Source organism: Eleutherodactylus coqui, chromosome 1 (genome assembly GCF_035609145.1).
Source record: "Eleutherodactylus coqui strain aEleCoq1 chromosome 1, aEleCoq1.hap1, whole genome shotgun sequence".
Taxonomy (NCBI): Eukaryota; Metazoa; Chordata; class Amphibia; order Anura; family Eleutherodactylidae; genus Eleutherodactylus; species Eleutherodactylus coqui.
Genome location: NC_089837.1, coordinates 410,947,260 through 410,972,730, shown reverse-complemented (window position 1 = coordinate 410,972,730; position 25,471 = coordinate 410,947,260). Strand labels below are relative to the sequence as shown.

The window sequence follows — 25,471 nt, the reverse complement described above, 5'->3', positions numbered from 1 at the left end:
TCTTGAGGTAGACATTATTTAGCACATCCAGTTACATCAATTTGAACAAATGAAGGCATGAAGTGCAAAAATCATATTGGAACACCAATGGGCTCTTTAGTAGTAAATAATGCTTTGTCTTCCTGCTTCTCTCACATTCTTCTCATTTATTCCTTTAGGTATAAAACAGTTCTGTAATTACTGTTACTTTAGGCTGATTCTATTATCTTTGTTTGTTCTCTTCCTCTAGTCTCCTGTTCTCAGCACAACTCTTAATATGTATAGCTTTTTCTCTTATTAAATTCTTATGAAACTTTTAGTACTCACTTTACTGCTTCCCACCACACTGTCTCTCAGCTCTCTCGCTAGTCCTCCATCTTCAACTCTCAAAACTCCAAGCCTCTTCTTAAAACACTTTCCCTCTCCTTTATACTAACTCCTACAAACGAACTTATGTGTAGGACCAATCTAGCAATTACAGGCAGCCTATCTCCTGGCTACACGACTCACACCTTTAACTTATATTGTAGCTTTCTAAAACAAAGTGTGGTTGACCAACAATGACATTTTAAGAGGACATATACATACATTACATCAGAGTCCACATTTTATTATGGAATGTGTACAGTCCTGTACCCGCCAATAGTATTACATTACACCACATTCTGACAAGTCACATCAAGACATGCCACCTCGCAATCTCATATAATCGGATATAAATGCCGGTCAGAAGTGCTAGCGGCATTTTAAGGGTTAACAGCAGTGATCAGTGCGAATGCTGATCGTTGATGTTGTGGGCAGGTATCAGCTGTCAAAGCCAGAAGGAACCCACCTTGTATGAAGTGGGATCAGCTCTCAATCCTGCTTCATACATACCCCGTGCCCCCTTGACATACAGACATCCTGTGGAGTGAAGTGGTTAGAAAACTTAAATTCAGCTGTCTAATGGCATGCTCATTGTTTAGTGGTCCCAAACATGCTGATGGGTTCTTTTTAAGAACCTGCTACACATACATGTCACTTACTGTATGTAAAAGAATGGGATTCTAGTTAAGCTACACAATGAAAGATGGGGCTCCACTACTCAGTAATCTCATGTACTAGGAACACTCCTCCAATCATCACAACCCCCTGTACTGTCCTCTCTCCTCCCCAGTTATCACACAGTCCCCTTGTACTCTCCTCTCATCTGAAGGTGGCTTTGCGATAAGCACTATTCTCTTATACAGCCATACTAGGCCTTCTCCTGTACAATGCTTGTATGTGTTGCAGCCATCTGTGCATGAGCTGGGGACAGTGCCTAGCATTGATTGACTGACACTCATCACTATGCTCAATTTCTCCCTGGCTCAATGTACTAGTATACTGCCCCGCTCTCAAGCCTCCTCACCATATATCCCCTGTCCTGCTGCTACCCCTCAGCAAGCATATTAGCCCAGCTCCTAATATCGATTTCATGATTCAGCAGAAAATCGTAATTGTGCTTCATCAAAAACTGTGAATTAATTGAATTTAATCATGTAAAACCACAGACCAAGTATGCTATTAGGTAATATGGTAGTTCAAAGATGGCATACCTGAGGAGAAAGAAGGATCAAGCCTACTGGAATTCATCATTGATCTCCTGTATGAGCCTTTGAATTAAAGCAGCAGTCATGGGTGTATGGCAGAGGCTTATTCCCCTCGCCGCATTAAAAGTGAGCATCCAAGTTTATCGGACACAGTACACCAGGTCTCTTCCTTCATTGCCGAAAACAAGTTTGAAAAGCACATCCAAAGTAGAAAAAAAATGTATTCGTTCTTACACTCTTCTTTGCCTTTACAATACAGCCACAGTAGTATGCTTGTCTGAGCTAAGACTGCATACGTATGGAGGTGTTGGGCGAGATAGCTGTCAGCCAAAGGAGCGTTTGGCAGCTAATTTAATGTGTATAGCTACCATTACACGCTACATCTAGGGACATTAGTTGCGAACCAACTTCTCTATACAAATTGAAATAACTTTCAAGAATCTAAACTGACCTGTTATAATGGGTCTACCTTGTTCCCAACATATTATGCATCTGACCACGATCATTCCACCATTCTCTACTAGGCTGCAGCAGAAGTTCGAGTACTCCATGACATGAGAGCAGCAGAGTTGTGAGCCACATGGGAGTCAGCATGTCAGGATCTGCGGCTCTCGGGGCCTCCGTGCCCGCACCGCCGGTCCCATCACCCGGGCTGCAGGAGTGCGGCGCAGGGGAGCCCCGATTCTGGTGATCTGACCTGGCCGGCTTAACTCTGATCGCTGCTGGGTTGCTAGGGATGCAGCGGGTGTCATCTCCCGCTGCCATGACAACGGGGCACGTGTCCTCGGTCTCTGTCTAGGCTGCAAGGCTAGGGGAGAGTTCTCAGCGCCTCTGTGATTGGACTCTGCTGCTGTCAGGCTCCCTGCTCCAATCAGCTGCTGGGGCGGGATTCCTGACAGCATTTAAACATGTCTGTTTCCTTGCAGAGTGCCGGTGTATGTTTGTCTCCAGGCTACACCCGCTTTTTCTGATTGATCTCCTTGCTTTTGACTCTCCTGCTTCGGACTTTACTTGAATTTGCCTGACCGTTTTATACCGCGTTCCCTCCAGTTGCCGACCCGGATTGTCTGACCTGATTCTGTTAGTTTGTCCTGGTATTTCACTTTGTGTTTGGTCCTGCCCTGTTTCCCTAGCTAGGCTAGGGACTGTCATCTAGGGGGGCAAGTAGGTAGGGACAGGGGTCGCGGGCTGTTTTAGGGACTTCTGTACCTGGACCCAAGTTGCCTGACACAGCAGAGTGAAGATCACAATTAACACTTCATGAATGTCAGGTCTATTACATGTATAGATTATGAGGTCATTGACACTGAAAGTGAAGGATAGGTAGAAAGATCCATCAGAAGATGCAGAAGGATTCCACACTGGTAAACGAACAACAATAAGGGAGGGAGGGAGGGAGGGAGAGCTCAAAGAGATCTAGAAAAGCTTGAACAGTGAGCAGCGACTAACAGAATGATATTTAACAAATAGAAATGCAAAGTCCTACATCTGGGCAAGAAAAATGAAAAAAAAAGCACATATAGAATGGGAGGAAATTCGGCTAAGCAACAGCACACGTGAAAAAGACTTGGGTATACTAATAGATCATAGGTTGAACATGAGTCAACAATGTGATGCAGCAGCCAAAAAGGCAAACACAATTCTGGGATGTATTAAGAGAAGCATAGAGTCTAGATCATGTGAGGTAATTATCCCCCTCTACTCTTCCTTAGTCAGACCTCATCTGGAATACTGTGTCCAGTTCTGGGCACCACACTTTAAAAAAAGACAGACAAACTGGAACAAGTTCAGAGAAGAGTTACCAAGATGGTGAGCGGTCTGCAAAATATGTCCTATGAGGAATCTTTAAAGGATCTGGGAATGTTTAGCTTGCAAAAAAAGAAGGCTTAGAGGAGACTTAATAGCTGTCTACAAATATCTGAAAGGCTGTGACAGTGCAGAGGGATCAGCCCTAGTCTCATCTGCACAAGGAAAGACTAGAAGCAATGGGATGAAACTGATAGGCAGGAGACACATTAGATATTAGAATAAACTTTCTGACAGTGAGGGTGATTGATGAGTGGAACAAGTTACCACAGGAGGTGGCGAGTTCTCCTTCAATGGAAATGTTCAAACAAAGGCTGGGCAAATATCTGTCTGGGATGATTTAGTGAATCCTGCACTGAGCAGGGGGTTGGACCCGATGACCCTGGAGGTCCCTTACAGACAAGTGGTGATGTTTAAAGGCAGTTTTAAGTGACGAGCTTATTTTTTAGTTCAAGGACCAAGTAATTGTTATCGTGGCATTGCAGGAGCCATAACTCATTGACATAGCTGTATAATGGCTTGTTTTTTGGGGGAGAAGTTGTACTTATAATGGCACCAATCTGGGGTGTATATGTACTGTGGTGTATAACTTATTACATTTTTTGGAGAGGAGGTGGAAAAACTAAACAGAAATTCCACCATTGCTTTTAGCTTTTGTTTAAACGGCGATCAACACTCAATAAAAACATCAGGATAAGGGTCTTACTTGGATCAGCATGATTAATGCGATACCAAGTTTATATAGATGTTTTTGTAGTTTACTACTTTTGCACAATAAAAACACATTTTACAGATAAACAATTGAATCTGCATCGCCGTATTCAGAGATAGCATTTTTATTTTCCGGTAACAAAGCTATATGAGAGCTTGTTTTATGCGAGAAGAGTTGTAGTTTTTATTGTTACCAGATGGAGGTGACATTTTGATTGCTTTTCAAAGTGTTTTTTGGGAGGTGAAAAAAGAAAAATAGCAATTCTGGAGTTAGTTTTTAAAATTATTTTTATGGCAATAAGTAACAAAATATTTCTATTGTTTGGTTCATAACCAACATAGTAATATATATCATTTTGTTTCTTAAAAATTGTTTGATATTTTATCAAATTTGAAAAGGATTTTTCCATCGCGTCCATCATGACAGCACACATGGAGGTTGCTCCGCCTGTGATCCTTGGGACAGGAAGAGGAGTTCTTTAAAAGCCACCTCTTCCTGTCCCAAGGATCACAGGCGGAGCAACCTCCATGTGTGCTGTCATGAAGGACTCATGGAAAAGGAATTATCTGTAAGAATAATTCTTGTCTTTTTGTGGGAAAGAAATGCACATTTTTCAAACTGGATTTTTTTTCCCCCCTTTAAATTAAACTTTGACCTTTTATGACGCTATTTCTTACTCCCTCAAGAGAACTTGAAGATGTGATAGTTCAAATGCTACGATAGTACATTGCATTACTTATGTAGCACTTTCTACTAAACCTATGACAGTAGCCTAGCAGACTCCACCGGTGGCGGGGTCTAATAGGTTGAGTTACATGGTGGACATGGAGGCCTTTGTCAGGCTTCCGGCTGCTAAAGGAACTCATTGGTACTTTGTGATCGTGCTGCGGAGGTGCTGATATCTGACAGAAAGGGCCCTACCCCCCCCCTCCCCCGTCATTTCTTACATGGTGCAGTTGTTATTAATTGAAGCATGCAAGATGTGAAACTGCCAGGATCTGATGTTTCTCTGCTACTGGCTGTTAGAGCAAGAGTCTGGCTGTCAGTCAGCCGAGCCACTGCCTTAAAAAGATGTATATGCAAATTAAAAGCCCAGTAGTGAGGTTAGTAAAAGGGCGTATTGCCTGTCACTAAGGGCTAAGGTATGGAGATGATCGAGCATACTCGCTAAGGCAAACTACTCGAGCGAGTAGTGCCTTATGCGAGTACCTGCCCGCTCGTCTCAAAAGATTCAGGTACCGGCGGGGAGCGGCAGGGGAGAGTGGGGAAGAACGAGGGGGGGGGGGGGAAGGTCTCTTCCCCCCCCCCACCCCCACGCAACTCACCACTCTTCCCTGACGGCACCCGAATCTTTTGAGACTAGCGGGCAGGTACTCGCATAAGGCACTACTCGCTCGAGTAGTTTGTCTTAGCGAATACGCTCGCTCATCTCTACTAAGGTAGTATTCCAGAGACTGGGTTAAATTTTAAAAATTTCTGTAATATTTTCATTTATTGCCAATATTCAAAACGTCCATCTAAATCATTAAACTGAACTGCAGTAGCTTTTTTTTGCCAGCCTATGCCAATGCTGCATTCCAGCCAGCTTCAGATTTCCACATTGTTATTTTAAATGGCCTCTGGGGAGTGCAAAAACTAAAATTTCTCCCAATGCCCCATTGCCAGTTACTGACGCGCAGCGCCTCCACGACAGTACAAAGAGTGTCATCATTACAGCAATTAAAAAAGGTACTGCGTATGCTTGACCACTAAAAAAAGCAGCACATACTGGTTGTAACCACTGGCTACCAATGGAGAACTAAACAGGAGAGGAGTCCACAGGTAAAGCAATCTCTCTACAGCTTTGCAAAAACATTATGACATTATACTGTAAAACTACATGCCATTTTGCTTTATGAAGCCTATAACTTTCCCTCCGAATCGCTGGAATACCCTTTCAGTGCTACTGCTAATAAAATGATAAAAGTTGTTTAACAAAATTGGAATTTTGTTTCTTTATTCTTCAAAACTAAGAAACCAAAAAGGGTAGATTTACTACTAAAGTGATCTATTAAACACTATATATTACAGTCATTTTAAAAGCAATTTTTACCAATTCTTACGGTTAAAAATGACATTTGAAACAAACCATGACTATACACCACAATGCAGACTCAAGGCTTTGAGGGGCTATCACTAGGTTGGTTTAGCATTTTCCGTTTAGCTGGAGGGCTGTTACTGTAGGATTTGGCTATGCAGTGGGACAGGCAAGTTGACTGTGATGCATGTTCTGTGTGCCGTGCCTCCCCAGAAACAGAATGAAATATTAGCTCCTGTTTAGTCTGTAATGATGGCTCACACAACACAGTATCTGTATGTGGAAGATGGCCCTGAAAGTTTTTATCCTGGATAACACCTGCTGACTGATTCATATAGTATTTAGAGTCTTTAACATCCCCAACCGCAGATGAAGAACAAGAAGCAAAGGAAACAAAGTCAATAGGTTCTTCATCTTGGTGAGAGGACACCGCATCTCCTAATCCTTTGCAAGCTTTGACAGTAGAATCCCGCCAAAAACTCATTTTTGAGCCCAACGTAGAAGAGATGCTACCATAACATGACCCTTGACTTCTTCCATTACACATAACAGCACTATGCTCACTGATGTCATCATGGCAGCCCTCGTCTACAACATTTTCAACTGAAATCCTACTTTTGTTAAGGCTTTTAGGATGTTTTCTCTGATCTGTAGCATTATCCTTTTGTTTTCCTACTTGTAAATCAATATCCTCATAATGCCCTGGTGATCCATCATCTGCCGATTCACAATTGATCTGGTAAAAACTTGGCTTGGGCTCTCTAAAGCACATGAGGCCCTCACCAGTATTCAAATGGTTTTCACTAATTGACTTAGATTTGCTAAGTTCCTTTCTCTTAGGCAAATCATCGAAAACCAATTTTCTAAGGTATGTTAGAGGTTTCTTTAAATGGCCACTAGATGAACAATTTGCTTTGCTACCTGGTGTGTTCAGCTGAAGAGTGCTAAAAGGCAATGATAATGTAGGACTTCCAAAGACTTGAGCTACTTCTGCACCTTCCCTCTGGCTTTTTCTATCTATACTCATTTGTTCATCACTATTTAATAAAGTACTAAATTTACTTTTCAGCTCGGGGGAGCCTTTATTTTGAGAAACAGATTTTAGTTGCTTTAAACCAGGCGAGTGTCGATTTGATTTAGAGTAGGTACCACTGGGTTCCTCTGTATGGACACCTTTTTTATGGCTGTGGCTTGAAAACTGCTGTGTTGTCTTCAGTTCTTGGCAGGTATATGCGGTTGTAGCATCAGTTACATGTACATGGGCAGCATTTCCACACTGAGATTTTTCTTTCTGTATATCCTCTGGTGGCCTTTCCAGTTGCTCAACCTGAGCTTCTAGTTCTTCTATGTATTGATCGCTCCTCTCCAGAGCTTTTTTAAGCCTGCTCATCTCTCGTTCATACTGATCTACTTTTGCTTGAAGTGCAGCCACTGTAAACCTTCCAAACCTATAAGAAAGACAGGAAGAAACTTTATTGAATCTTAGTTTTGCTGAAAATTTACCAAGTACTACACAACCAGATATCTGGAAAAAGAATATTTTAAAACATTTTATTTCTGTGGGGTAATTCAATGCAAGATTATGTGTGGTCAGGAGAGAAAAATATCTAAATTATAAACAGAGTGCCCTTGGGCTTCCATCACACACTTCTTCAGCCAGACATTTTGGACATGCACTTTATACAGGCATTTATTTTTTCCCATTGAGAAATCTATCTAAAACCACCATACCTAAAGCATACTGGGTTTTCGAAAAAAACAAATAAAAAAAATAGAAGATAACCTCCCCCAATAATTTCCTATTGATTTTCAGCAAGCTTTTAGCTGCAGCAGAAAAATCATGGCAAAAGAACAAAACAAAGACAGGAAAAACACTGTAATTTCCAAAAACACTGGGGGATGTTCACTTTGTACAGTTTCCCCCTGCGCATGGTGTGCTTAATACATGAAGAGACACACATTGTCGTCATACATTATGTTCACCCCCCCCCCCCCACACACCTCCGTACGCCTTCTCATAAATATATCCCAGTTCCAACCTAGGGTACAATTCATGTATAATTTATCAGTGTGGGGTGACCACGCCCCCTCTGCACAAGCCCTACCCACTTTTTGAAAAAGTAGCCGGGTCGGTGAAAATTAAAATCTGTCGTTAAACACTTTATAAATTTTTTGCTGGATTACTTGAATTAAAGGAATTTCACAGTATGAAATAACATAGTATTTTTCGCCTTAAACAGAATATATCTTAGAAAAAAAAATTACCCATTATATGAATCCAATTTTTATGTTAAAAATATTTAGGATTTTTTTTCCTATGTCTTTTCATTTTTGAAGAACAACCTATATAAAAACAAAATTCCTAAATTCTTGTAGTTTTCACAATGATCACTGAGGCTACATTCAGATGACTGTGTGCTGCGATATCCACAGACCCTTGTGGATCTTGTCCATGAAAACTGAAGAGAATAAGACACATGGCCCATCGGGTTAATATGGGTAGAATAGGCTATTAAGAGGCCATGTGCTGCCCGTAGAATACACAGATAGCCATATATTTGGACCATGTGCTATCTGACTAGGCCCTAAGACTAATTGACACTGTGTTCTGTGGAGAAAACTCCAGTAGCCATCTCACCATCATCATCATAACCAGGATTACAATGAAAAGTGACACCTATATGTTGGTCGGGAGTGCTACAGTTTCTTCTTGTGTTGACCGCCTAGTAGGCATGAGAAGACTTAAGAGGCCATGCAATGCTCCTCTAGGAAATTTGGTATGCAAACTGGAGATCATACAATGCTTCTGCAGCACCAACTACTTGACGGCAGCCTTCCTAACAAGTAAATGCCCAACCTTCCAAAATGCCCTGTAACATGGCTTGAAATAAGCCAAAGACTGATGTACATGTACCACTGCTTACAACAGTAAACAATAACACCCTGCCCTTCCCGCAAAATGGCGCTGCCTGAGGTGAGTTGCTCAACTTCCCTCATGGCAGTTGTACCCCTTGGTTTATGGAATTGTTCTAGGTAAACAGCTCATTTACATTCTAAAAATTAAAAAAAATTACAAACAAAAACAACCTATACCCTTAGCTAGACTATTTAGATGTCATTTCCCATCCAGACATGTCAAAGGATGTGCACGTGTGTGAAGATGATTGTAAGGAGCTACATTAATGCATTATGAGGACTGTCATTACAATACATAGTTCCTGACTTATACTTAGGGTTTTGACGGAGCAATGAATGGAAAGACCATTTTTCACGCAACTTACTAGCTCTTGGTGGGCTTGATATGCTCCCGATTTGCAGAGGAAAATGCTCCCACCCTCTGCTCCACCTAGTCCATAAAAAAGATATACTGGGAAATACTCAATCCGACTACATGTTGAAAAACTTTTTTTTTATGCCCCGTTACATAAAACATACTAAAATAAAATAGAATACAGGTAAGGGTCAAAATACATGTATGTAACAAAAAAGTTCCCAGAGTGCTGTGGGTATGAGCTCCACTCTAGTGTTCAGAGCAGATCATCACTGCAGGAGCATAACATCAATGAAAGGAGTGTGAGGCACCATCAGTTTTTCCTTTGTCCTTTTTTCTAAAGCCCTTGTGTATAAATCATAGTAAAATCTGCATAATTTATATCTGTAGGCTAATTACAGCTTAGTCATTAATATCTTTAATTAAATCAGAATGTGAAAACATTCTTAATTAATGTTAGTAAAATGATCTTAAAGAACCAGCATTAGTATTTGAGGAACCACAACCACGAATTAATATGCAATGTGTGAGGGCACTAATGATTTGTCTGGTGTCACAGTATGGTGGCACTGTTGCTATTGTTCCTCCATTCTTTTGGCATATACAGTTTATTTCTTAAAAAGACACACCTCATCACTAGTACTCATCTCAACTGGGTTTCCAGCAGCAAGCCTGGTCTTGCGTTTTGTATGAAAGCCTATTGTCTTAAGTCTTAGAGCTGAAAATATGCACGTGATTTGAGATGGCCTAAATGGGTGACCAAAAGGCCATTTACACGCAACGATTGTTGTTTCAAATGATGAGTGCTAACACGTAAAAAGAATCGTTTTGAATCCTCACCATTTCTCTAGCTAAGGCCTTTTTAGAACAACAAGAATAGCTTTAAAAAAATAAATAAAATCGCTCAAAGCAGTCTTTTGCGCGATTCTTGTTCTGTCTAAATGCACACACACATCGTGTAGTTTTTGTGCACAAGTGGTTGATTGCTGAATTCTAGCTTGCTAGAATTGAGCGAGCAGGCTGTTATCAGCGGAGCAGGCTGTTATCAGCCGGCTGCGCTAATAAGATTCTCTGCGCCTGTGTCCTGCTGTGAATTCACAGCGGGGAAACTGGCAGTCAGAGTGGAGACTGCCCCCCGCCGCCCCCTCCCCGCATGGTGCATCAGCCTTAAACTAGCATGCTCGCTCATCTCTAATAAACCTCTTTGTCCAATTTCAGGGGCCAGGTAGTGGAAAGACAGCGTCTAAAAGTACCATTGCAAGATGGATCAGGAGGCATACAAAGCCCGGGGTCTCGATCCTCCAGGAAAAAAAAAAAAAAAATTATCTATCAATCTATCTATCTATCTATCAAAGCCCACTCTACAAGATCCCTCTCCTCCACGTGGGCAGAGAAAGCACAGGCCTCTGCTGAGCAAAGTGCAAAGCAGCTACCTGATCCAGTCTGCACACATTTATTAAGAACTATAGGGTTAATGTGCAGTTTGACAAAGACCTGGGATATGGACAGAAAGTCCTCCAGGCAGTAGTCCCACCCTAAAATTACTCCATGGTCAGAAGATACCCGCTGAAAAATACACATGTCTAAAGATATTTTTTTTTAAATTAGTATAGCAAGAAAAAAATACATAAATAAATTCAGTATCATGATCATATTGACCCACAGAATTAAGTTATTATGCTATTTTTGCAGCAGTGTGTATGCCATTAATACCAGACAAAGTTTGTGAAATTGTGTTTTTTCCCCATTTCGCTCCACTTACAAAATATTTAAAGTTTTGCAGCACATGAAATAGCACCATTGAAAAACTCAAGTCAACCCACAAAAAACAAGCCCCCAGACAGCTACGTTGATGGATAAATAAAAGGTATGATTTTTTAAAAGCGAGGAGAAGAAACAAAAAGTCGAAAAAAAGTTACGCCCTTAAGGGGTTAATAACAAGTCATTTAACATGCAACCATCTATGACCAACAGGGCATGGATTGCTTCAGACCAGTCACTCAGTTCTAAGATACATCTGTTCACTATATCTATCACAAAAATCATGTTAAGAGGCTTTTGGGAAAAAATGATGACTGCATCCAACTTTTTAATATATGTTAATGGTAAAGTAGCATCTTTCAGCACCCTGTTATTTTTCTATCTTTCCTTTATCTGCCTGCAGGCTTTCTGAAAATTCTCAGAAATCTATTGAGTCACAAACCGAAGGAAAAGAAGACAGGCAGAAGAAGGAGATGGGGCTGCAGCTTCCGTGTGACACTAAATGCGGGGCGGAGAGGAGAGACATCTGACCAGAACTCAGAGTGCTGCATGATCACACTAGGAAAAGACAGAAAACTCAACCTCCAGGAGGCATGGAAGGAACAAAGACCCTATTTGACCAAAAAAAAAAGTCACAAGACCAAAAAAAGATCTAAGTAAGGCAAACAATCCTGGAAGTACTACATATAGAACACATTTGAAGCCATTTTGTAATAGAAGGTACATGTTAATTCGCATAACAATAGTCCTAAGGCCTCCTACCCACTTGCGTTTTTTTTTTAACACAAATGTCAATGGGACTTTGTAATGTGAAATTGTGTGATAATTGTTGCGTGTAAAAGGGCCTTTACTATTTCTCAATTTTAAAAACAAAAAACAGATTATTTCCTAATGAGGCTTTACTTTACAAAACATTGTCATATTACATAATTTGTTTTTGACAATACCAATATAATATGCAAATTTCCCCAAACCCAAGCTATGGACAGTCCGTTTTGTCATGTCTGTTTATTTGAGGACATAACACCCAATTCACCTACTTTTGTGGTGATCGGAGATCTACTTCATTTTTCAATCTCAAGTTTTCTCTAACAAATTCAGCATTCTCATTTCTCAGCTTTTGGTTTTCCTTGAACATAAATAAATAGGACAACATGAGTACAACAAGTAGCATACTCACATTAAAATGTACAAAAGAATAGCAGATACGTCTTCCTAATGCAGGAACATTGTTTTTAATTAACACAGGGACAGAAATGGCACTTTGTATTCATATTCCCTAAACACAATGCAAGTCCCCCATCTAGGGAGGCAAACAAAGCTTTGCAGTTAGTTCAGAAAGTCATTAAGGGAATGTACTAATTGCTTTTCCATGTTTTTTTCACATGGCTAGATATTTTGTGGCCAAGTGAAATTACAATGTGCAGGTATCAGCAAAATAGATGATAATTTCCTTCACTTGACTAAATACAACAAGGCATATTAAATGTGAAATACGAAGGTCGGAGTTTTCAAGTAAATCCACAGCAATAAATATTTGACTCTTTTGGGACGTTCTGCCAAAGAAGTCTTAGTGGTCGGATCAATCTATTCATAATAGCATAAATCTTATGCAGAATGCATGTTCTTCCAGCAGTGGATTTTGGATGAGAAGGTAGAACGCAGCATAGGACATCTTCATAATCTGTGCCTCTAATTTGATTATGTAACCCCATTGCACATTTGGGCGTACGTTTGTTTAATCAATGGGGCAACACAAAGGTAACATTCTGCATTGGACTGGAACTCTCATCTTGGCTGTTTGACCCTGTAAGTGTAGCAACAAGTGAACATTAGTGGAATTAAAATGACAAGCACCTCTTGTGTGGAACCAGTCAGCCAAAATGTTATAAAAAGTTATTAGGAGTTGCTCACCTGTAGTTACTGAAGATTCTGGGCAGAGAAAATACAATCCAGATGGTGGCCGCCGGTTCCTTCTTTGACAGGTAGACACTGTTAAATGAACGAAGCTATGGAACATAATGTCCCGGTGAATAAGCTATGGAACATAGCATTAAGGCCAAGAGACAGCGAGGAAAGTATAGAAGTCCTTGTCCTATTTCATGTCACCGGTTAAAAAGACAGGGCAAGAATCAGTCAACACGTTTTTCCACCATGGACCAGCGGCTTCGTCAGTGAAAAGTAATAGGAGGACGATGGTCTGACCAAGCCGCCGGTCCATGGTGGAAAAACGTGTTGACTAATCCTTGGCTTGGCTTTTTAACCTGTGAAATGCAATAAAAGGATTTATATACCGACCCCGCTGTCTCCTGGTCTCAGTGCTGTGTTCCATAGCTTCATTCAATAAGTGAACTATATGACACTTAAGGAAAAAGTAAAAAGGGCTCCCATTGTTCTGAAGGCCATTCCCTGGGGCATAACAAAGGCACCCAGGGCTGTCCTGCTGAAAGGCCTGTTTAACATAAATTAAGTACGTCCAAACAGGCGCCTGTCACATTTTCTGCACAAGATTATTTTTGCATTCAACTGCCCCACACAAATGAACACAAGTCATACGCTAAATTAGTAGCACTACAGGATGAGGAGCCTAGAAAGTACCAGTCCATCAGAAGACAAGGCCTCATGCATCTGTCTGAACTAAAAAAAAGGAGCAAACTAATTTTGTATAAAATTCTGAAATCTTGTGAAGCAAAAGCACATTTCTTGTAACTACGGTAGCTCTTATCAAAGTTTCAGTGTAAAGGAACTCTAAATGTAGAAAACACACACACACAAAAAAGCCTAGCAATCCCTCCACCTATTACCAGCCATGCCTCAGATCCAAGTGTCTTACTACAATCAAATTGTGAGAGATCTAAAAAGCATTCTCTAGTGACCCCCGCATGCTGTATCTGGCAGTAGGAACCTCCCCACTCTACATTTACTGCAGTAGGAGACCAATAATGACCAGCGCTGCCCCTTTTTTCTTACTAGGGTTGCTCCACCTTCTTTTCCTATACTGCACACTTAGATATGGCAGATTTGGAGCCACACGTCTGACATACAGCAGATTTTTTTTCACTGTAGATTTGAGAGCACATTGGAAATATATAAATCCACAGCAATTTATTAAGCTGCCAATTGCTGCAAAAAAATAAAAATAAAAAATGCTTATCCAAATTATGTTGCACAGCTCCCTTGACTAGGGCCTTTCACATTTCCAGTGCTAGAGATAATTAACCCTTTCCAATCCACTGTCTGACATCTGAAGACATTCTGATTGAAGGCTGTGCAGCTCTGATGTCAGAAGACTTCCGGCAGGGTATTCTTACTGTATATTACTGGCCGCTCTGTTGTCGGGGGCCTCTCCGGCATGTCCCATACTGCAGTACTGGCTCTAGCCAGCAGATGACGCCGTTGTAAAATGGCAGAAAGAGAAAGCCCCCTAGGAAACCCTCAATTCAAAATTGGATTGCAAAGGGTTAAAATAACTTTCATGAGAGCAGTGCTAGCCAATCAGAGCAGCATCCGTGTATCAGATAGTTAGAGATGCGTGACCGTCATCCATTCAATCTTCTCATTGCGAGGAGTGCAGCGAGCTTTCAGTGAGGAAGAAGAAGGATGGTGGTTGGAGATACAGGGTCCCTGTTTTCAGGACCAGCAGTGAAACCTCCACTGATCAGACTTTTAGAATCTATCCTATGGATAGGTGATAAATGTCTATCTTGGAATAACCTGTTTAAGGAGTTTACCTCTGAAGGTTCTCCTACCTGCATCCTACATGAAAAGTTTTACTGGTCTACAAAGTGATGTCACACACATAAATATAATATACATTTTACACAGGCATCTGGACAGTATATTGTTCACACCAGGGGCGTAGCTAAAGGTTTCTGGGCCCCGGTGGAAAACTTTATCTTGAGGTCCCTCAACTTCTTAACGCAGAGGCATAACTTGAAGCTTCTGGGCCCCAATGCAAAACCTGTAACAGGGCCTTCAATCATAATGCTTTATTAATAGTACTGGGCTCCCTATATGGAGAAGAGAGGCCTTATGAGCCCCTAAGGCTCCTGGGCCTGGTTGCAACCGCATCCCCTGTAGCTACGCCAGTGGTTCACACAATTCTGAAGCTCACCTCTTTCAACTTTTCATTGTCCTCCACAACATTTTTGTTGGCGGTCTTCACCATTTCCAGCTTTCTGCTCCATTCTTCCAACAAACGGTCACTGATGTCTCTGCTACGCCTAGCTTCTTTGTTTTCACAATTACAAGATATGGAAACGGCAACTGGATCAGTTGCTTCACTAAGGCGTTCTTCTAATTGGAGATTTGCTCTTTTTAGCTCTTCCTTCTCTTCCAACAGTGATTCTATTTCTTCCTAAAATATACAACACATTGTAAATGCCAATGATCACGCCACTGACTTCCCATGGCACTTTTTAGTAAGCAGCAACCACATTCAGCTACTGGGGAAAAAAAAAACGTACCTTTTTTTTTTAGACATTCTGTTTCAAGGTAGTTAATACAATCAATAATAGTCACCCCAGCACAGCTACACCATATGTGTATAGCACATGGTGCTGCAGGACATTATTTTACAACCACAAGTCTAAAAAAAGCTGGGATGCTATGTAAAGTGCAAATAAAGGTAACTCCTACATCAGAAATTAATGGGACAACCTTCCTCTCTCAAAACTCCAGCAATTGGTCTCCTCACTTCTCAGACGTTTACAGAGAAGAGGGGGTGCTACACAATGGTAGACACGGCCCTGGCCCAACGTTTTCTCAAATGAGTTGCTGCCATCAGTTTCTAAATGAGTTTATTTGTTGAAATGAAATGGAAAAATGTATCACTTTCACCTTCTGATCTGTTTTCTATGTTTTATTGTGAATAAAATATGGTTATATGAAATTTCCAAATTATTGCAGTCTGTTTTTGTTACATTTATTTAGGTTTTACACCGTGTCCCAACTTTTTTGGAATTGGGGGGGTTGCATTTTTTCTCATTATTTATATCATTAAAAATGTACAAATTTTTAGGTATTAAAACTCAGGATAGAAGAAAAACATGGTCTTTGTATCTCCCACTTCCAACATATACAGAACACTGATAACAGATGTAATGGCAACAGTGTTACCAGTGATGTGTGTCCTGAGAAGAGACTCAGCCAGCGTCTATTCTGTATACCCCTTAGCATAGGAAATTCCAGCATGTATGCAGAACTAGCAGATTTTGTATTTCTAAACACGGCATTCAATGTGTATTCAGTGCTTTTATTGACACACAACTGACTATTTCAGTTTCCTTTCAGTACAGGATTGGGCTGTCAGTGTTGATGGCACTACGCCGCACAGGAACGGCACCATTAGGACAATAAATTAGGCGAGGCTAAAAGCTATTATGCTGACAGGGTCAACCTGACAGAGCACGGTGTTCAGTGGACACTTCAGGTTTTTCAGAACACTCCAAAGTTAGAGCAAGTTCTGTTCCTTGTCAGATTATACTGGTGGAGAAAGTAAAACATCCCTTCGAGTTTCAAGATATGATACATAATATTACCTCATATTCCTTCTGAAGAAGCTGAAGTCTAGTCTTACGGAGGTGCATTCGACCTGAATGACTTAGGGTGCCTTCATCTTCACTTGTCCCACCTCATAAAAGAAAATACTTTTTGTGATGACACAATTTTTATGCAAATACAAAAGATATACTGAAGTGCACCGTACGACACCCAGCGAGTATCGTGCACAGGTCCGAATAACACTGGATTGATATTTAAGAGTGTTTTACACTGTATGTAGCCATAATAATCTTTTTCCTATATAGTACCAACATATTACAGAGCATTTTACAGCTTAAAGAGCACATGTACAAACAGAATCAGAGCAGATTCTGGAAGGGTTTTTGAGGTACAGGTAACATAAACATGCAATGTAATAAACAACGGCTGCATCTCACAACCAGTAGCACATGCTCTGCTGCACAATCAATCCAAAAATAATAGGCCAACACACAAAGCTTCCATAAAAACAACAAAACAAACAAAAAAAAAAAACACTTTTCTATATTTTATTCATTAGAATTAAAAAGATGTTACAGTACAATAGAGATGAGTCTCCAATGTGCAGCAGACAGGCGGATGGAAGGCATACAACATATCAAATTCATAGAATTAAATACTGTATATTCTGGCGTATAAGGCGATGGGGCGTATAAGACGACCCCCCAACTGTCACCTTATACGCCGGGAATACAGTGGAGCAAAAAAAAAAAATCAGTACTCACCTCCCCCGGCGTTCTGCGGCGCTGCTGCAAGCTGTCGCTCCCTCCTGGTCCCCGGCAGAGCATTGCTTTCTGGACGCAGGGCCGTAAGCCAATCACAGCCATTCCATGACATCATTGAATGGCTGCGATTGGCTAAAACACACGTGCCTTCAGCCAATCACAGTCATTCAATGATGTCATTGAATGGCTGTGATTGGCTGAAAGCGTGTGTTAGCCAATCACAGTATTAGCTTTCTGGAGGCGGGGATTTCAAGCCCTGCGTCCAGAAAGCAGTGCTCTGCCAGGGACCAGGAGGAAGCGACAGCCTGCAGCAGTGCCGCAGAACGCCGGGGGAGGTGAGTAATGATTTTTTTTTTTGACACTTTCTTTTTTTTTGTATTACCGGCGTATAAGACGACCCCCGACTTCAGAGCAGATTTTTCGGGGTCAAAAGTCGTCTTATACGCCGGTATATACGGTATGTGCAAAAAGTGCATGTATGCAAAATTATATATCAACAAACATTTAATCATATAAAATGACACATCAAGCATACAAATCATTAAATCTATGCATATAAGCAGCAGTACATAATGTGTAAAGCCCACCTTACCACCTCAATCCCGACACGTTTTTCACCCCCAGCTTCCTCAGAGGGGTACCATTTTATATGATTAAATGTTTGCTGATATATAATTTTGCACAATGCACTTTTTGAGCATATATTTAATTCTATGAACTTGATATGTTGTATGCCTTCCTTCCGCCCGTCTGCTGTACATTGGAGACTCACCTCTATTGTACTGTAACATCTTTTTAATTGTAACGAACAAAATATATAATTTTTTTTTATGGAAGCTTTGTGCGCTTAGGTGACATAGACATACAAGTGATTACTGCCCAGAAGGTATGGCAGAACCAAACACTGTAATGGAAATATTAGGAAACACAAGTAGTTCAGTTTTAAACTTGTAATAGCAGAAATCAGCCGATGCATGCGATTTTCTAGGCACCTGTTAAATGGAGAAAGAGGCATCTTTTTCCTGATAAAATATATTACAAAGTTTCTTAACTTAGATCCACTTGTGTTATTGATTTCTGGAAAGGCGTTCATAATTAGAGGTGCACTTTAAATAAATGTTCCTGTATACTCTATCACTCAGCCGCAGTAGCAGCTTTGATCACTATCCTGGTTGAGTGATAAAATATACATATGTTCCTAGAAAAAGCAGTCGGTGAAGGTTGTTTTTAATAGCATGATTACACTAAACAAAAAGTTATTGAAAATGGTCAAAACACGATCAAAGCTATTAACACCATTCAACATACCTATGATATTCTTGCAGGGATTCTCCTTAGTTATGGGCACCCGGCAGGCAGGGCACTGGCTGTTATTCTTCAACCATAGCTCAATGCAAACGGAACAGAAGACGTGATTGTTGGCGCAAATGACAGGCTGCCGTACCTGCAAACATAAATGAGAAAGGATGGACTGGTCATACTAGCGTTACAGGTTAGCACTGTGTACATGCGAAGAATTAACTATTAATGCTCCGTATATCCTGGTTTGTGTATCTTTGAGTAGAAATGCATGAGTGGCGCTGAATAAGAGGGGCTCATGGCAGACACGGTCTAGTAGAACAGGACTGCAATGGAGAAACTACGTGCCAAAAACAGTCAGGGCCCGCTGACAGGGAAATCACCAACTTTATGCTCTTGTACCTTTCCTCACTCTGTTATCAGCAGACTCCATCACATAAAGTGAGTGATTCTGATTGAAGTATATGGAGGAATTGTCTCACATGCACAACTGTAAGTTCAGTTGTATTCCCCCTGTCTATGTAAGCACTGCGGAATATGTTGGCGCTATACAAATAAAGATTATTATTATTTATTAAACTTCCCTGAACTGTTGGGATATATTAGGGAAATGCATAATCAAAAATAGCTAAAATATCCAATGTAATACTGACACTTATAAGCTATATTGTTCCTACTGGATAGGGGTAATCTGAAAACATCACTGGTGTAGACTACTGTATGTTCACTGATGGAACACATACTCTAGGCCAGTGATGGCGAACCTTTTGGAGACCGAGTGCCCAAACTGCAACCCAAAACCTACTTATTGCAAAGTGCCAACACATCAGGGGGCGGGGCTTATCACAACGTATGATTTTCACATTCGTCGTTATAACAAGGACAGGGCCGCTTCAAATTAGACAGGGTGCAGATTTTACTGCTTTTTGGAATGCGAAAATGCTGCAGAATTTGACACGGAAATTTCCGCTGAGGACATTCTGCAACATTAACGCCACGTGTAAACGTACAGCAGCGGTAACAGTGACGTTCCACGGCGGCCCCCAGCGGTAACAGTGACGTTCCACGGCGGCCCCCAGCGGTAACAGTGACGTTCCACGGCGGCCCCCAGCGGTAACAGTGACGTTCCACGGCGGCCCCCAGCGGTAACAGTGACGTTCCACGGCGACCCCAGCGGTAACAGTGACGTTCCACGGCGACCCCAGCGGTAACAGTGACGTTCCACGGTGGCCCCCAGCGGTAATAGTGACGTTCCACGGTGGCCCACAGTGGTAATAGTGACGTTCCACGGTGGCCTCCAGTAGTAATAGTGACATTCCACAGTGGCCCTCAGTAGTAAAAGGGACATTCCACAGTGGCCCCCAGTAGTAAAAGGGACATTCCACAGTGGCCCCCAGTAGTAAAAGGGACATTCCACAGTGGCCCCCAGTAGTAAAAGGGACATTCCACAGTGGCCCCTCAGCAGTAAAAGTGGCATTCCACAGTGGCCCCTCAGCAGTAAAAGTGACATTCCACAGTGGCCCCTGAGCAGTAAAAGTGACATTCCACAGTGGCCCCTCAGCAGTAAAAGTGACATTCCACAGTGGCCCCCAGTAGTAAAAGTGACATTCCACAGTGGCCCCCAGTAGTAAAAGTGACATTCCACAGTGGCCCCCAGTAGTAAAAGTGCCTCCCTGAGACCCATATACCTACCCCCTCCTCCTCCGCTCAATGCTGCTAGCTGATCACAGGTGCACACTGTGACGTCAGTGTGCCGCCGGACGCCTCCTCCCCCTGCTCTGGCGGAACCTAAGAGGAGACTCGAGGAGGGGGAGGAGGATCCCGACTGCACACTGATGCCACAGTGTGTGCCGGGATCAGAGTAGCTGAGTGAATACCGGCAGGGGAGCCGTGGCCCCAGCCGGTATTCACTAACGTGGTGAGCGGCCAACAGCAGTGAGGGCTCCATGTGCCGCCTCTGGCATGCGTGCCATAGGTTTGCCACCAATGCTCTAGACTGTAGTAACAGTTTGCTTCAGCTGTTTTGTACTGATTTAAAAAGGGGTGTTACATTTCAGCAAATAAAACATATTTGTTGAAACTTGATGAATTATGTATACAAGATCTCGGCATGCAGCCATTTAAAGGGAACCCTTATTGTTTCCTTCTAAAGACCTGTTTATTGACCTAAAGTGTAGCTAACTTTTCAGACAATGTATGTTCATCTGTGTGCGTCTCATCAATCTTGTAATAAATGTTTATTACAATTTTTTGTTATACTGCTGTACATCAGGGTTGAAGTGTAGCCCCTCTGTAATCCGCTGTTAGGCATTCAGCTGGGATGTGAGGACATATTCTTAGTGGCGCAAGGGGCTGTCTTCACAGGCTAGCTCCCAGCACCCATACTGCTCTCAGATCTGCAGTCAGTGTGTACACAATCTCTGCCTCTCCTGATGTTGCATTTACCTAACTTGCAATTTGCATTTATCTTCATGCTGTAGGCATTATATGTGTCTCCAGTTTGCTGTGAGCAAAGCAGCTTAAGGGCCCCCTGTCCACGGGTGATTGTGCATTGCGTTATGGCGACAATCCGGCCGTGAGTGACGCAGTGCACACTTTCCATAGTGTTGCTATGGAAAGCGTAGCCTCCTGTCCACGAGCAGAGAATCATAGCGATTCTCTGCTCGCAGGACTCAAATCGCGACATGCCACGATTCTCCGCGGTCAGCCCATCTGTCAGATGGGTTCACCGCAGAGAACTAACAGTTCTCTCCCCTGCTCCCCGGTGGCGGAATATCATTAGCGATATTTCGCCTTGCTCGTGGACAGGGGGGCCTAAGTCTAATTGGACTGTTCTTTACTAGATCTTGCGTGTTTGGTCAGTCATATTTTAATTATATAAAGCCTTCACCATAAAGATAATCTGAAAACACAGCTTTACCCAGAGTGAAAGCACCCATCGAAGACTCCGTCTCATCTACGTGAATCCTACCAACTGGGCCATCTACCGATGCCTTCTGTGTACAGAGTCATTGCGTATACAGGTTCCAGGGTAGGTCATGCATGAGCACTGTAGCCCGAGACCTGTATATACAAACAGACAGGAGGGGCCAGAAGACCGCTGTGGAGTCACCAATCAGGGGCTACAATGAACGCCTCCATTCCAGACAACAGTGGTATATTTTGCTCCCATGTGATCCATTTGATAGACATTTTTCATAGCAGCAAATCCAACCCAAAGGCTGGGTTCACACGGGGCGGATTTGCCGTGGAAATTCCATGCAGAATTTCGCCGCAGCAAATCCGCATGCGGCCGCTAATCCTGGGATTAGCCAGCCATGTGGACGAGAAGCTGCTGCTGCGACGCGGATTTGCCGACCGCAGCATGTTCATTTTTTTTCCCCCCCTCTATGGCCGCGCTCTCCTCTATGGGAGCACCGGCCGCAGCGGAAGAGCGAGTGGCCAGGCCGCTTCAAAACCGCCGCGGGTTTTGAAGCAGCGGTTCTCCCGGTGGAAATTTCACGGTTTTTCACTGCGGCCAAACCGCAGGATTTCCGTTGGGAATCCGCCCTGTGGGAACCCAGCCTAAATCTGCATCAAAATAAAGGGTTTGGTGCAGATCCGCAGCAGATCTCACCCTTTTAAGGCTCAAACAGATGACCGCGTTTGTGGGACGTTTTGCAAAACACAATGAAACAAAGCCGTTTACTTCAGTGGTTTGTTTTCACAGACACGTTTCTCGTGCGATGCTCCTACACGAGGAAAATAGACCCTGCCGTAATCGCTCACGCGCTTTTTATATGTGCGAGAAAAGATCGGTCCGGCCCATCTTTCTGCTTTTTGTTTTCCCGCGTGCAATATTGTAAAGTTTAAACAGTACAAAAAAAACACACAAAGCTTGTGACCGCTTCACGCGACGAGTTTTCTTATTTTTCTCGTGCATTTGCGCATGCACTCATCTAAAGAAACCCTTAATGGAATTTGAAGGGGATCCACACCGAAATCCATGTCAAAACCTGCACCGAACAGACGCTACACACGTGCATGTAACAAAAGAAGTCACACACTGAAGCTGGCTTCACACTGGCGAGAAAATCGCATGATTTTTTTTGCGGTGTGAGAATGAGTGAAAACGCATGATTATGAAACTAATGATTTTCAATGGTTTCATTGTCATTTGCGATGTTCTCACTCCTGCGACGTGCGTGACAATAAATGACAACATCTCCTTTCTTTTTGCGATATCACCCACTGTCTTCAATGGGGTCAGCGGCAGCAGGCCGGCCACATTGATATCCATGGGAGAACATCACGTTCTCCTGCCACAGCTGTAACAGCCGTGTCGGGGGATTCCTTCAGCCCCGCTGGGATGCGAGGTTGTTGCATCTAGGGGGTTTCCCACATGTTCTCAGGGGGACCGGCGCAGCAGCGCTGGCCCATTGAAAACAGTAGGAGAACATTGCGATCTCAGACCATGGCTGTGACAGATGTGGCGAGGAAGAAGGGAACCCCCACAGTGATGTGAGGCTGTCTCCATGGGAAACCACCTCGCATCCAGGGGGTTTCAGAATGACTGAATTATGAATGCCTGAGCGCTGCCTGTGATTGGCTGAGCGCTCTTTCTGGCGGCGAGGATTTTCAATCCCCGGCCTCCAGAAGACGACTGCCGGGGCCGAAGAGAAGAGAGTAATCATCGCTGCGGGGTTCGCCTGCAACACACTGCTTTCAATGGGGCCGTGGCCCCATTGAAAGCAATGTGATAGCATTGCGGACTTCTGCCACAGCTGTGACAGCAGGGGATTCCTTCCTGCGGGGATGAAGGAATCCCCTGCCATAGCTGTGGCAGAAGTCCGTGATGTCCTCCCTATGTTTTCAATGTGGCTGGCGCTCATTTAAAACAATGAGTGATATTGCAGATTTTTCTTAGCGCTGCGAGACTTGCGTTTTCACTCGCTCTCGCATCGCAAGAGAACATATCGCTAGTGGGTTGGCGCCCTTACTCTAAGTAAACGCGGTCACGTATCGAGTCTCCGTGATCTGAACTCCCAATCGGATGGGTTTCTTGCGGCTGTCAGCGTGTAGGAAGGTGTAAGTGGTAGAGGGACTACATGCGCTTACATTGGGAGACCGCGATATCGGACCACGACCAGAGCCGCTGTGTAGCTAAGGGTTTAGCGGTTGTGTCTGCGGCTGCTCGCACACCGGACGCCTTTTACCCAGATTGGCGCGGTGTTCCGTACGCCGCTCTAGTCACGGTACAACACTCCCACTGATGTTAACAGGGCCTGACAAACCTGCGCTCCAATGCCTTTTTAACGCCACAAATTTCGAACACTGTCTATTTTTTTGCGTTTTGGCATTTTTGGACGCGCCTCGTCTCCCATCACAATGATGGGGTGCGTTAAAAGTTGTGACATGCATTCAAAAATGGCGCTCCAAACCACGGTAAAATGCAGCGTTTTGGAACACGGCGCTTTGTGAATGCATGTGTGATCGGGGGCCGCCAGTACAGAACCGGGGCGACCAGCAGGACGGCACACGGACGCAGAAATACACGTCATTGATCCCAAAATGATACAAAACATAAGCAAACACTGAGGAAAGTTCCTCGCAGACCGGACGCCGCGCCCCTCCACTTTGGAGCATGTCCCATACGCCGGCGTCCAGAACGCACTTCCCTCCCCATAACTACAGCTCACCGGTTACTATGATTGGCGCACATGAATACTGAAGGCTGATTGGTTGCTGTTGGCCAGAAAGACGAGCAGAGGGGATTTATCAAACTTAACAGGAGCAAAGTGGAGCAGTCGCCATAGCAACCAAAGGAGTGTGAGCGGCTACTATGGACAACTGACACCCGCCGTCCGGTCATCGCCAGCAACTTCATGCACAACTCGGCAACTCCTTCCACAAGTGCCGACACGGCTGAGAACACTAATGGCACCGGGGACATACAACACAGCAGCTCTTACCTTGCCCAGGCAGATGTGGCAGGTGATGGGCAGAGTGAGTGCCAGCGTCACGTTCTGCACACTGTGTGCCATGCTGCCCGCTCTCCTCACTACTCCGGGGCACCTCTGCCCTTCAGACACAAAGCTCAGCTACGGGGCGCGACACGGCCCAAACCCCTGCAGCTGGAGAACGCGCGCTCTCTCAGGGTTTGGCGCCGTGACTCCTGATCGGCGGGCTGGTAGAGCGGCGCTGTGAGGGGTTCCGCGGCTCCGGGCTGTGGTGCACCTTATACGGGGGAGGCTGGGATAGTACTGGGTGTGAGGAGATGAAGAAAACATCTATAGTGCGAGGCTGTCAGCCCCTTCACATAGCTGAGAGCGGCCCCATCGTGGGTCATGCCGGGCACACACAGCTGAGAGCGGCCCCATCGTGGGTCATGCCGGGCGAACACAGCTGAGAGCGGCCCCATCGTGGGTCATGCCGGGCACACACAGCTGAGAGCGGCCCCATCGTGGGTCATGCCGGGCACACACAGCTGAGAGCGGCCCCATCGTGGGTCATGCCGGGCACACACAGCTGAGAGCGGCCCCATCGTGGGTCATGCCGGGCACACACAGCTGAGAGCGGCCCCATCGTGGGTCATGCCGGGCACACACAGCTGAGAGCCGCCCCATCGTGGGTCATGCCGGGCACACACAGCTGAGAGCCGCCCCATCGTGGGTCATGCCGGGCACACACAGCTGATAGCGGCCCCATCGTGGGTCATGCCGGGCACACACAGCTGAGAGCGGCCCCATC

At 43.7% G+C, this 25,471-nt stretch overlaps 1 protein-coding gene across 1 annotated transcript; it reads right to left on the bottom strand.

Moving 5' to 3' along the window:
- Positions 1-6,047: 6,047 nt before the first annotated feature.
- OBI1 (ORC ubiquitin ligase 1) lies at positions 6,048-24,832 on the bottom strand. The gene is made up of 6 exons (XM_066593095.1): positions 24,694-24,832; positions 18,752-18,887; positions 16,718-16,809; positions 15,292-15,534; positions 12,218-12,306; positions 6,048-7,593 (listed from the first exon to the last, which is right to left on the bottom strand). The coding sequence occupies exons 1-6, from the start codon at positions 24,763-24,765 to the stop codon at positions 6,222-6,224; spliced, it is 2,004 nt and encodes a 667-aa protein (XP_066449192.1). The 5' UTR covers positions 24,766-24,832; the 3' UTR covers positions 6,048-6,221.
- Between the last annotated feature and the right edge of the window lie 639 nt (positions 24,833-25,471).